Here is a 14,133-nt window from a genome sequence, read left to right as displayed (position 1 = left end):
GTCTCCCCCCCTTCAGATAGAAAACAAAGTAGTTATTAAAATGTTCATGGATTTTAAGAAATTTTTGCTCTTATAGAAGCCAGATTTTCTATATCCCAAGAAAAGAAAGATTTAAACTTGTTACTTGCCTGTGGGAAGTCATTGATCTCTAATTCTTCCTCATATCTCTTAAAAGATTCATTCTGTCCACCATCCTGTCTCTCCTCTTCTTGTTTCTCTAAAGGCACATAATTGAGCTTGGCATTGATCTTTTCAGCGAGCTGCTCTGCAATGGTTTTTGCAGACACAGTGGGAGCCAGAATGGTGCCACCTCTGAGAATGGCATTGGTGGCCTGTTGCATCACATCCTGCAGTTAAGGAATATCTACAGTCAAATCTCAGGTGATGACAGAGATAGGACCAGGGACCCCAAAGCATATTATTCTCTGGAAAGCCACTAACTCTATTATTTTTTTTAAAAATTCCCGTTGACAATGCATCACTCTAATGCAAAGTCCTACCCATATGTGCAATTTAGCAGCATATATTTATAACAGATAGTTTAATGTACCTCATGTACCCTTGATGGCTAAACTGAAGAACATTCAGTTCTCTATTAAAAATTCTACTGGATCATTCATGTCTCCTTGATAATTAGCTAACACTTGGTATCAGATATAATGTAATATTTCCAAAATCATTCATAGGCTTTGCAGTTCCTATGAGTCTCCTCTGAATTAGAATCTTTGTACACTACCATCACTGAGCTCCCCTCCTCCCATGGCCGAACCCAACGTTCAACGAGTTATAGTAAATGACTTATGCAAAATCTTCACAATACTGCCAAAATTAGCAAACCATTCTTTGCAAATGCTCTTAAAATTTACCCTTAGTTAAAAATTAAGTTAGCAAAAAGGTTTCTAAGAAAAAGGTCCCATGTGAAATATTTTAAAAACACATTTCTGCACCGTTCAAACCATGTTAGTTTGATTCATGTCACTTGGGTATTTATACTTCCAGAGAATTGTTTGTATACCTAACAGCCCACCCAATGAAAGAAGATCCAGAGAAAAAGAGTTACTTCTTTAAGATTTTGGACATACCAATCAGAACACTGCTTTATAGAACTATCCGTGGCTAACGTGGAAGGCTAAGCATTTCGGAATAGGATTAAAGACCTCAATCACACTAAAGAAATCATTCAAATGCAATAACCAAAGTACTGTGTACTCGGAAAAATGTTATGTTCCCACAAACTCAAGGAGACTTGTTTTTACTTGTATTTGACATTATTCCTGGAAAATATTTAAAACATGGAACTTAAAAAGTATTAAGACTTGGAACAAATTACTTAATACCTGAGACTCGATGCCCAAATTTTTCTGCGCATTGATTCTCAGAGCCAATCTCTTAGCAATTTCTAATTTCTCAGCGTTTCCTGCGGTGGGCGCAGGAACACTTGACGTTCCAGGAGCAGCCATATCCTTCACTCTCTTCTTTGAATTAAACATGCTTTCAATTTGCTCATCAATCTAGACCAAGGAAAAAACAAGGAAGATTAGAAAGAACTATATTAGAAATACCAAATAAGGTATTATGTAGAGAAACTAGTAAGACATATTTCCACCAAAAGGCTAGAATCAGGCAGTTATATTTATGTTAATTCAACCAAACAGATCACTAGGAAAACACCTGCCGTTTGTTATGGGCAACACATTTTATTTTTAAAAAACCAGTTGTCTATGGTGAACACGGATACAGAACAGAGATAAAATGCTGCATGAACTGCTTAAGCAGACTCCTGAAAGTTCTAGAAAATATACCCCAATTCAGCAAAAGAGGATGGATCCCCTGTCAAGACAAAGCAGCAAATACTACGTAAGAGAGTTGCTCCAGGGCTCAGGGCTTGAGGCCAAATTATAATGCAACTGAAGAGGTTAAGAACGGCAATAACTCAAGGCAATGAACAACTATAAATAGGGAGGACTAGCAAGGGGAAAGAGAGGGGGAATTTGTCTCCTGAGTGCAAGGGAGGGGGCCAGATGCTGCAAATCACACATCACCCCCCAAGACTGGGGTTGGCAAACTTAGAGACTGCCCCTGGGCACTCATTATCCTTGCTACGACTCTGTACAAATACGGTCAATGATTTTCAGGGGAATGGTACAACATGTTCCTAAGGAAACTCTTCCTAACTCCTAAAATGCAATTGGATTTGCCTTAAAGACTGGGAAACAGATCAGAAAAGAGGGCTTATTTTTGCATTCCTTTGAACCAAGAAAGGAAAGAAATGAAGGTTAGTTTCCTCATAGAGACAAGAGGAAGGCTGAAAGGCTCAGTTCTCCAGGAGCCACAGGAGCCCTCCTGCCACTGCCTGATCCTCAGGCAATCCGCACTGGCATGCACAGAAAATAGTCATTTGTATTTCTTCTTAAAGATCTCTTTTGCCCTAGAATGACTACTATCACCCACTAGAGATGTAAACCCCTTAAGCAGCTCAGATTAGGTCAATAACCCTGTTATCTTCTGAATCTCAAATGCATAGAAAAGCTTGTTCAGAGTTCAAAAATTAAACAATATACTGTATCTGTTGCCGTTGAGTTGATTCTGATTCACAGCGACCCTACTGGACAAGTAGAACTGTCCTGTAGGATTTCCAAGGAGCGGCTAGTGGATTCAAACTGCTGACCTTTTGGTGAGCAGCCAAACTCTTAACCACTGTGCCACCAGGGCTCCTGGCTGTGTGTAGTACTTTTAAAATATGGTTGCAAATTTTGTGCTCTTCCCTCATGGCCTCCCCTTGAGCGAGGGCTGGCCTTAGCGACTCACTTCTAATAGATGGAATAAAGTAAAAGTGATGGTGTGTGACTTCTGAGACTAGGCCATAAAAGACACTAAGGTTTCCTCTCTCTCTTTTTTCTCATTCTCTCTCTCTGATTACTCATTCTGGGGGAAGCCAGCTGCCACGTTGCAAGGACACTCAGGCATCCTGCCAACATCAAAGTGAGTGTGCTATCTTGGAAGCAGACCATGCATCCCCAGTCAAGCCTGCAGGCCTGGCCAACCGTTTGACTGCCATCTCAAGAGACACAAAATCAGAAGCCCATGGCTAAGCCACTCCTGGTTTCCTGACCCTCAGGAACAAAATGACATAACTGTGTAATTGTTTAACCTGCTAAGCTTTAGGTTGCTTTGTTACACAGTAACAGATAACTAAAACACTGACTTCATTAAATTTTAACTCAGTGTGGTATACTAGATACAAGTAGCAAAAGGTTATTAGAAGACTTGGGTTCTAGACCAGGTGCCCTGGTCATGCAGAGGTTAACTACTCAGCTGCTAACCAAAACGTCTGTAGTTTGCATCACCAGCCACTCCATAGAAGAAAGATGTGGCAATCTGCTTCCATAAAGTATACAGCCTTGGAAACCCTGAGAGACAGTTCTACTCTGTCTTACAGGTTGCTGTGAGTTGGATTACCACCACTTGTCCGATAGTTTCTTGCTGTGGTGGCTTATGTGTTGTTGTGATGGTGGAAGCTACGCCACTGGTATTTCCAATACCACCAGGGTCACCCATGGTGGGCAGGTTTTAGCAGAGTTTCCAGACTAAGACAGACTACGAAGAAGGACCTGTCTACTGCTGAAAAAACTGGCCAGTGAAAACTTTATGAATAGCAGCGGACCACTGTCTGATACAGTGCCAGAAGATGAGGCCCTCAGGTTGAAAGGTATTCAAAACACAACTAGTGAAGGGCTGCCTCTTCAAAGTAGAGTCGACCTTAATAACGTGGATGGAATAAGGGTTTCAGGACCTTCGTTTACTGATGTGGCATGACAAAAATGAGAAGAAATAGCTGCAAACATCCATTAATAATCAGAATGTGGAATGTACAAAGTATGAATCTAGGAAAATTGAAGTTGTCAAAAACAAAATAGAATGCTTGAAGATATATATCCTAGGCATTAGTGAGCTGAAATGGACTGGTATTGGCCATTTTGAATTGGATAATCATACGGTCTATTACACCAGGAATGACAAATTGAAGAAGAACAGTGTCGCATTCATTTTCAAAAAGAATATCCCAAGATCCATCCTGAAGTACAGCGCTGCCAATGATAGGATAATATCCATAAACCTACAAGGAAGACCAGTTAATATGACTATTATTCAAATTTAAGCACCAACTGCTAAGGCCAAAGATGGAGAAATTGAATAATTTTTACCAATTTCTGCAGTCTAAAATTGATCAAACATGAAATCAAGGTGCACTGATAATTACTGATGGTTGGAATGCAAAACCTGTGAACGAAGCAAGATCAGCAGTTGGAAAATACAGGCTTGGTGATAGAACCTATGCAGGAGATTGCATAACAGAATTTTGCAAGACCAACAACTTGTTCGTTGAAAATACCTTTTTTCAACAAAACAAATACAACTTTACACGTGGACCTCACCAGATGGAATATGCAGAACTGTATCGATGTTATAATATCATCAATCAGAATGAGGGCCAGGGGCCGACTCTGGAAGAGACCATGAATCGCTCATATGCAAGGTCAAGTTGAAGCTGAAGAAAATTAAACTAGACCATGAGAGCTAAAGTTCGACCTTGAGTATATCTCACTTGAATATACAGACCATCTCAAGAACAGATCTGACGAACTGAACACTAATGACCAAAGACCAGACGAGTTGTGGGATGACATCAAGGACATCATACATGAAGAAAGTAAGAAGTCATTAAAAAGACAGGAAAGAAAGAAAAGACCAAAATGGATGTCAGAAGAGATCCTGAAACTTGCTCTTGAACACAGAGTAGCTAAAGTGAATGGAAGAAATGATAAAGTAAAAGAGCTGAATAGAAGATTTCAAAGGACAGCTCAAGAAGACAAAGAAAAGCATTACAATGACACGTGCGAAGACCTGGAGTTAGCAAACCAAAAGGGATGAACACGTTCAGCGTTTCTCAAGCTGAAAGAAGTGAAGAAAAAATTCAAGCCTTGACTTGCAACACTGAAGGGTTCTATGGGCAAAAAATATTGAATGACGTAGGAAGCATCAAATGACGACGAAAGGAATACACAAAGTCACTGTACCAGAAAGAATTGGTCGACATTCAACCATTTTGGGAGGTAGCTTACAATCAAGAACGAATGAAGAAAAAAGCCCAACGTGCACTGAAGACACTGGCAAAAAACAAGGCTCTAGGAATTGAAGGAGTATCGATTGAGATGTTTCAACAAACTGATGCGGCGCTGAAAGCGCTCACTCGTCTATGCCAAGAAATCTGGCAGCTACCTGACTGACCAGGAAGAGATTCAGATTTGTGCTCCATTCCAAACAAAGATGATCCAATGGAATAAAGAAATTACTGAACAATATCATTAGTATCACATGCAAGTAAAATTTTTCTGAAGATAATTCAAAAACTTTTACAACAGTACATCAATGAGGAACTGCCAGAAATTCAAGCTGGATTCAGAAGAGGATGTAGAATGAGGGATATCATTGCTGATAGATCCTGGGTGACAGCAGAGAATACCAGAAAGATGTTTACCTGTGTTTTACTGACTGTGTATACCATAAAAAACCCTATATAACATTGCTAAAAATGGGAATTCTAGAACACGTAATTATGCTCATGAGGAAGTCTACATAGACCAAGAGGCAGTTGTTCAAACAGAACGTGGGGATACTGCATGGTTTAAAATAAGGGAAGGCATGTGTCAGGGTTGTATTCTTTCACCATACTCATTCACCTGTATGCTAAGCAAGTAATCCGAGAAGCCGGACTATATGAAGAAGAATGTGGTATCAGGATTGGAGGAAGACTCATTAACAACCTGAGATACGCAGATGACACAACCTTGCTTGCTAAGTGAAGAGGACTTAAAGCACTTACTGGTGAAGATCAAAGACCACAGCCTTCAGTATGGATTACACCTCAACATAAAGAAAACAAAAATCCTCACAACTGGACCAATAAGCAACATAATGATAAACAGAGAAAATATTGACATTTTAAGAATTTCATTTTACTTGGATCCACAATCAACACCCATGGAAGCAGCAGAGGGCAAATCTGCTGCAAAAGACCTCTTTGAAGTGTTAAAAAGCAACGATGTTATCTTGAGGACTAAGGTGTGCCTGACCTAAGCCATGGTATTTTCAATCGGCTCATAGGTATGCTAAAACCATGGTGGTGTAGTGGTTAAGAGCTACGGCTGCTAACCAAAAGGCTGGCAGTTTGAATCCACCAGGAGCTCCTTGGAAACTACAGGGCAGTTCTACTCTGTCCTATAGGGTTGCTATGAGTTGGAAGTGACTCCATGACAACGGGTTTTTTCATATGCATCCGAAAGCTGAACAATGAATAAGGAAGAGTGAAGAAGAATCAATGCTTCTGAATTATGGTGTTGACAAAGAATACTGAATATACCATGTACTGCCAGAAGAACCAACAAATCTGTCTTGGAAGAAAAACAGCCAGAATGCTCCTTAGAAGCAAGCATGGCAAGACTTCATCTCAGGTACTTTGGACATGTTATCAAGAGGGACCAGTCCCTGGAGAAGGGACATCATGTTTGGTAAAATGGAAGGTCAGCTAAAAAGAGGAAGACACTCAATGAGATGGAAGGTCAGCTAAAAAGAGGAAGACACTCAACGAGATGGCCTGACACAGTGGCTTCAACAGTAGGCTCAAACATAGCAAAAATTTTGAGGATGGCCCAAGACCAGGCAGTGTTTCATTCTGTTGTACATAGGGTCGCTATGAGTAGGAACTGACTTGACTGCAGCTTACGACAACATGAGTCAGAATAAACTCAACTGCAATGAGTTGGACAGATTCTGGACCTTAACTACCAGTGTGGTCCTGAACCAAATACTTCTTTTGGGCCTCAGATCCTCAAACGACAGGATCAGACTGAATTCCTGATTTCTAAAATTTTGTTTTGAACTAACGTTTAAAGGGTATGTCAAAAAAAATGTTCTATGATCAAATATGTTGAAAACTTTCTGGGTTAAAGTTAAACAAACTAATTAAGGATCTTTTACAGCCTTTTATATAGTAACGTGTGTTATATATATATATATATATATATACACACACACACATACAGGGAGGGGCATAGTGGTACATATTAGGCGGATTCTCCAAAATTACTTTACTACACACCGTCTCTGAAGCTCACAGGACTGGAGTTCCAAAGAATACACTTTGTGAAACCCTGAACTTGTAGCCCTTAAAGGCCCCCCATCGCTGAGCCGCAGATAATGCCATAAGGTAAGAACACGGGCTTTGAAGAAAAATGAACTCGGTAAAAGATCCAACTTTTTCCCATAACAGCTGTGGGTTATGGTTTGAATTGTGTCTCCCAAAATGTGTTGTACTTCCTAACCCCTATACCTGTGGTTGAACCCCTGGTGGCACAGTGGTTAAGAGCTCAGCTGCTAACCAGGAAGTCAGCAATTCGAATCCACCAGTTGCTCCTTGGAAACCCTATGGGGCAGTTCTACCTTGTCCTATAAGGTCACTAACTGACTCAAAGGCAACCCAGTAACCCAGTGCTGTCGGTCGAGGTCGAGTCGATGTGGAAAGGCAAGGGGTTTTTTTGTTTGTTTTACACCTGTGGTTATAATCGCATTTGGGAACAGGTTATCTTTGTTATGTTAATGAGACATGACTGGTGTTGGGTGTGTCTTAAATCAATCTCTTTTGAGATATAAAAGAGATTAAACATGTAAGCAAGAAAAGCACAGATGGGAAAAGAGAGATGCTAAGCCACATGAAGACTGCCCAGGAGCAGACGTTCAAGGGACAAGGACCTTCCTTCAGAGTGGACAGAGAGAGAAAGTATTCCCCTAAAGCCATAACCCTGAATTCAGACTTCTAGCCTCCTAAACTGTGAGAAAATTTCTGGTTGTTAAAGCCACCCATTTGTGGTATTTGTTATAGCAACATTAGATAACTAAGACACTGTGTTACCCTGAAAAAGTTATTATTTCTAAGTTTCAGTCTCCTCAGTTCTAAAATGGGAATACTCTGAGTATCTACCTTATATAACTGTTGTGAGGGAAGAAATGAAATACTCCCTGTAAAGCACTTGGCACAGTGCCTGGCACTTAGCACAAAACAAAACCAAACCTGCTTCTATCAAGTCAATTCTAACTCATAAAAACCATATAGGACAGTAGAGCTGATCCACAGGACTTCCAAAGCTGCAATCTTTTATGGAAGCAGACTGCCATATCTTTCTCCTGTGCAGAAGCTGGTAGGTTCAAACCATTGACTGGTTAGCAGCCGAGCACTTTAACCACTGCACCACCAGGGCACTTTGTAAGCACTCAATAAATGTTGGTTGTTATTATTATGATTTTTTTTATTACTGTTTTGTTTTATAACTATTAGGTCCCTAGGTGGCACAAACGGTTTGTGCTTGACTACTAACCTAAAGGTTGGCGTTTGAAATCACACAGCCACACCGTGAAAGAAAGGCCTGGTGATCTACTTCCATAAAAACTATACCTGAAGAAAACCCTATGGGGCAGTTCTACTCTGTAACACACAGGATCGCCATGAGTTGGAATCAACTTGATGGCAACAGGTTGTATTTTTTGGTTTTTATAACTACCGAACTAAAAAAGATAAAATCACTATTAGTGCCAATGTTGAATTAAAGGTGTGGGAGCCAGGAACTCTCTTACATTGCTATAGCGAGTGCACACCAGTACTCCTTTGTTGGAGGACAATCTGATAATGTTTTTATGACCAAACAGATATACCCTTTGACTTAGCAATTCTACTTATGAATTCATTCTCAAGACTTAATCCAGTGAGTGTGCAAAGATGAATGTACAATGAAGCAGCTTAAAAGCATTAAAACCTGGGACTAATCCATATTTTGAAAAACAGGGTTTTGACTAATTAAACTGAGAAATCCATACAACAAAATATTATGCAGCCATTAAGAATAATGTATGAGTGAATTTACTAAAATAAAAAAATTCAACATAAACTGTTGTAAAAAAGGTTATAAAGCAATATGCCCAATATGTTCCTATTTTTATAAAAATATACAAATACGAACATATGTGAATACATGTATATACACAGAAAAAAGCTGGGGAAACTACACACCAAAACATTTCCAGTGACCAGCTATCTCAATAAGCTTATGGCAAGACCTTCAGTACCAAAGCAACAAGAGCTTTAACTGGCAAGAACAAGCTTAGAGCTACAATACTTACATCAACAGCAGCATCCTCATCATCTGAGTCCTGTAGACCAAGAGCTGCTTTCTGTAACTTCTTCCTCTCATTAGCCAAAGCTTGTTCTGTTTCATCGAACTTGAATCCCTTACCAGAGAACCCACTACTCTTTTTAATTATTTTCCCCTCCTTTCAAGGAAAAACAAAAAAGTTAATTTCATAACAAAGACTTTTTAATGTTCTGGAACTTACTGCATATAAGTGTTTTTCAAGGCAGGAAATGCCAGGATAACAAAAACACAAAGTCATTTGAGCATGTGAGAAAGTTAAAGGGCTCTTTGTAGACTACAGCATCTAAGTTCAAGCAAAAGAATTTTGTTTTCACTTTTTTTCCTCTCTGAAGAGATAGCTGAAAATAATTATACCAAAATTTGCAATTATTAAACATTCAAGGTTTAGAACACATTAATAATTTACATAAAAATAAGAGGTTACAAACTCACAGCTTTCTGTTGGTCTTTGAAATCACTCCAAAGTTTCTCCAGGTCAGGAGGTACTGCAGTGCCTGACAATTCAAGGGCTTTTATTATGTCACCAGCATAGCGGGCCTGATCTTCTGTGATAAAAGTATAGGCGTAACCCTAACGAATGATGAAAAAGCAGAACTATTAGACAGTAACAAGATGAAACCTGCTTAGATCACAGGTAAGATAAAATCTGAACCACCTAATAAATCCTCTTAAGACTGATACCATTACTAAAGAACTTTAAAAGACACGGAATCGTACTACATTCTTTAATGGTTCAAAATGAAATATCTAAGTTTAATATTTAAAAATAGTTAGGCAAAAATGAACAATTCTAATGTTTTTATTGTTGTTGTATGTTGTCAAGCTGATTGAGACTCATAGTGGGTCTATTGCCCCATAGGATTTCCTAGGCTTTTGGTTTGGTATGTAATCTTTATGGGAACAGATCGCCAGGACTTTTCTCCCTCCAAGTGGCTGGTGGGTTCAAACCACCACCTTTCGGTTCGCAGCCAATTGCTTAAGCATTGCACCACGAGGGCTTCTAATTTCTTTATATGTAAGCACAAACATTTATGATTTTATATAAATGCACGATTGTGTTGTCAGATGTATTTTCTTTATTGTTTGCTTGCATACCCTTCCACTACAACCTTCCACACCACTTCACCCAAGCAAACCCATATTAACTTCCTAGTATGTATCTTTCCATATTTTTCTCTAAGACCAATCAATAATATATACTAAAAATATTTATGTATAAATGTAATCTGATCGATGTTTTAAAAATTAGTTGTTTTATATACTTGTTTATTTTTATAACTGTTTTACAAAAATGAGATTAGCTGCATCACCTCCCTGGGACTCTCTGAAGTCTAAGGCCTCACATGCCTCCTGCAGCCTAAGGAGTTTTTTGGTTCATGCAAGAGAAAGGCTGAAGTTGGAAGTAGAGAGGCAGCAAACCACATTCAGGTTGTCAACACAAAACATGCCGTCCCTACCTGTGGATTCTTACAAATTTTAAAATGTGATTTAAGATTTTGTTTCCAAGTATTCATGGAATTTGACCCTCAGCCTGCTTTTGTACTGCCCATAAGCTAAGAACGGCATTTACGTTTTTACAGGGTTGTACACATACACACATGTGACAGAAATCATACGTGGGTCACAAAGACTAAAATATTTACTACCTGGCCTTTTACCGAAAGTTTCCCAACTCCTCAGAATACCTCAGATTAAAAGAATAAATGTATCACTAGTTATTATTCCTCATCTATAAAACGGGATTACAGTAACTCAAAGGTATGTTGTAAGGATAAAATGAGATGATATATGTAAAGAACTTAGAACAGTGTCTGGCACATAAGTACTCCATAAATGTCAGCCATTACTAATATTACTGCTTCAGTATGGTGAAAGGTCCAGGGTTGGAATATCAAACATGTCATGGTCAATGTCTCCAACAACTGATGCCTTGAGTTAGCTCTGCATAGTTATCAGAATATGCCTGAGTCAAACAATATATTGACATGTATATGTGTACACACACACGTACACACATTTTATGATCCCACATTTAAAAAAAAAAAATTTTTTTTTTTTTAAAAATGCAATGAAAAATCCAAAACTAAATACATGCACATATGCTGCTGCTGTTGTCAGGCGCCACTGAGTCATTTCAACTCATAGCAACCCTAGAGGACAGAGTAAAGCTGCCCCATGGGGTTTCCAGGGTGCAGCTGGTGGATTTGAACTGCCGACCTTTCGGTTAGCAGCTGAGCTCTTAACCAGTATGCCAAGAGGGCTCCATATATACATACAGGTGTGTGTGTGTGTGTGTATACAGAAATTTTTACTGGGGGGTTAAAAAAAACTAAAAGGAACACAAACTATTAACAATATTTGCCTAAGAGAGCAATTTTAACAATACTTTGACATGTATGTGTATATAAATGACTAACATTAACTGTTCCCCCCACTCTACTGATTAAGGGTTTTCAAAATATCTCGTAACTCCTATTACCTACTCCTTAAAGTACTAAATACCTATACTTTCATATAAAAGAAATTAACTTTAAAAAACCTATTTTTTTACTTTGTTGCCTGCTCTTCCAGTTCGTCCTGCTCTGTGCACATAATCTTCATAATGGTTGGGGCAGCTGTAATTTACTACCAGAATCAGATGTTTCACATCTAGCCCTCGGGCAGCAACGGAGGTGGCCACAAGAAGTTTGCAGGTCCCATTTTTAAAGTCATTTATGATGCTGTCTCTGTCATATTGATCAATACCTGCAAGTAAATTAAAGAGTTGTAAAGAAAAGAGTTCAAATTAAATTTTCCATTTCCTCTGACACTCAGAGAAAGAAGTTAAACTGAGACTAAAGAACAAATTCAACTTATACTGACTACTTCCAATTTGTAAAATAGGAAATAAAAGACTAAGGAAATTTAATGACAAAATCAGAGGTTACTGCTATCAACTTAATTATGAATCTTCCAAATCTGCCCTTGTTTTTGCCATCTTTTCTTTGGTATAAGGCTTACAACCGCAGAGGCCCAATTTCAGAATCATAAATCAAAACCTGTTCTGGGAGCAAAAGGAGAAAAGGCAGGAACAATCAGCCTACACTGACAGAATTCAGATCTTTTCTTCTCTCGTAGGTTTAGAATCTTGCTACTTAGTGTTGTCCAAGGACAAGAAGCCTTAAGGACCAGAAATATCGGTGGTATCCCCTGAGAAAGTGTTAGAAATGCTGAATCTCAAGCCCTCCCCAGACCTTTTGAATCACAATCTGCATTTTAACAAGAACCTTAGGTAATTACATACACATGCTATAGTTTGAGGAGCACTAAAAAGTACCCAAGTGGATCTCTCTGAAATACCTGACACAAAGAGCCTCAGGATGACTGACAAAGCAGAGTATGGAATAACAAAATGCTCTATTACTAGATGCTCAGGCCAGAAATACATCCCATGAGGTGCCCAGGAATCCCTGGTACTAGAGAAAGGAATGGAATAAATTCTTAAAATGTTAAAACCTAAAGCAGGAGATACACTTAAGATTTCACTGAAAAATCTGGGTTCAACGTAATGCAGAATATTTAGTTTTTTTAAATATTTATCAATAGAAATTTACATCACTACCTAAAACTTTAAAAGTACTCTTCAAACACTGGGTTAGAGAAAACATCTGGTATTATATCAAAGAAACGGGGCTCTAACACTGGACACAAAAATCTCCTAAGAAAAACAATACCAATATAAAGTTAACTTTATAATTAAAAGACACAAAAACTTTTACATAATAAGCCTAAGGAATCCTGACACAAGTGCGCACATTTGATCCCTCATAATCAAATGTTAACTAAAGCATGTGGGGTGCCTACCCAGCAACCATAACCTTTTTTTTTTTTTTTTTGTGGAGAATATATACAACAGAACATACACCAATTCAACAATTTCTACACGTACAATGCAATGACACTGATTCCATTCTTCAAGTTGTACAACCATTTTCATCCTCTTTTTCCGATTGTTTCTCCTCACTAACATAAACTCACTGCCCTCTTCCCCCAGGTTTCCTATCTAATCCTTTTAGTTGCTGTTCTCATTTTGATCCCATATAGATAGTTCTTGAAAAAGCACAATTCTCAAGGCAGATATTCTTTACTAATTAAGCTTAACTATTGTTTGATGTAAAGAAGACTTCTGGGGTACTTTTGGCTTAAGGTTTCAAGATTTCAGGGCAACTCCTTCAGAGGTTCATCCAGACTCCATGGGTCCAGAAAGTCTGGACTCCATGACAAGTTGAAATTCGGTTTTGCATTTACCCACTTTCAGCCAAGATTCTTCTATAAAATCTTTGATCAAAACAGTCAGGAATGGTAGCCGGGCACCATTCAGTTCTTCTAGTCTTATGACAAACAAGGCTGTTGTTCACGCAGGTAATTAGCCACACATTCCATTTCCTCCTCCTATTCCTGACTCTCCTCCTTTCTCTGTTGCTCCAACCCTCCTCCTTTTTAAAACAACCCCAGATTTGTTCACAAATCCACCCAATCCATGGTCAATATATCAAATGGGAGGTGAGAATCATTTTCAGTCTCAGGAGGTGAACCATTAGTTTAATCCAGCCCTTCTCAAACTTCTGTGCTCAGGACACCTTTAGATTCTTAAAATTAATAGACTCAGAAAGCATTAGTTTATGTAGGTTATCTCTTGATTTAATTTATCAGAAGTTGTAACTGAGAAAATTTTAAAATATTTGTTAAAAAATAACAATAATAAAGCCATTACATTTTAAAATAAGACATACTTTTGTGAAAGTAACTTTTCCTAAACATAAAATGGAAACCCTGGTGGCATAATGGTTAAGAGCTATGGCTGCTAACCAAAAGGTCGGCAGTTGGAATC

At 38.6% G+C, this 14,133-nt stretch overlaps 1 protein-coding gene across 4 annotated transcripts in view; it reads right to left on the bottom strand.

Annotated features, from left to right (window-relative positions):
- DDX46 (DEAD-box helicase 46) overlaps window positions 1-14,133 on the bottom strand; it is a 74,496-nt gene that overhangs the window by 15,970 nt on the left and 44,393 nt on the right. For 3 of the 4 annotated variants that reach the window (XR_010319341.1, XM_023549182.2, XM_010590738.3), the window contains exons 16-20: window positions 11,815-12,008; window positions 9,696-9,833; window positions 9,232-9,381; window positions 1,335-1,511; window positions 129-347 (exon numbers count right to left, since the gene is read on the bottom strand). Coding sequence is in view for 3 of the 4 variants with exons in the window: in XM_023549182.2 (XP_023404950.1) it covers window positions 129-347; window positions 1,335-1,511; window positions 9,232-9,381; window positions 9,696-9,833; window positions 11,815-12,008 (878 nt within the window). In the remaining variant the exon portion in view is untranslated. The remainder of the gene's footprint in view (window positions 1-128; window positions 348-1,334; window positions 1,512-9,231; window positions 9,382-9,695; window positions 9,834-11,814; window positions 12,009-14,133) is intronic. The other variant, XM_003404501.4, reaches the window with a different exon arrangement.

Source organism: Loxodonta africana, chromosome 2 (assembly GCF_030014295.1).
Source record: "Loxodonta africana isolate mLoxAfr1 chromosome 2, mLoxAfr1.hap2, whole genome shotgun sequence".
Classification (NCBI taxonomy): Eukaryota; Metazoa; Chordata; class Mammalia; order Proboscidea; family Elephantidae; genus Loxodonta; species Loxodonta africana.
This window is presented reverse-complemented; position numbering and strand designations above follow the sequence as displayed.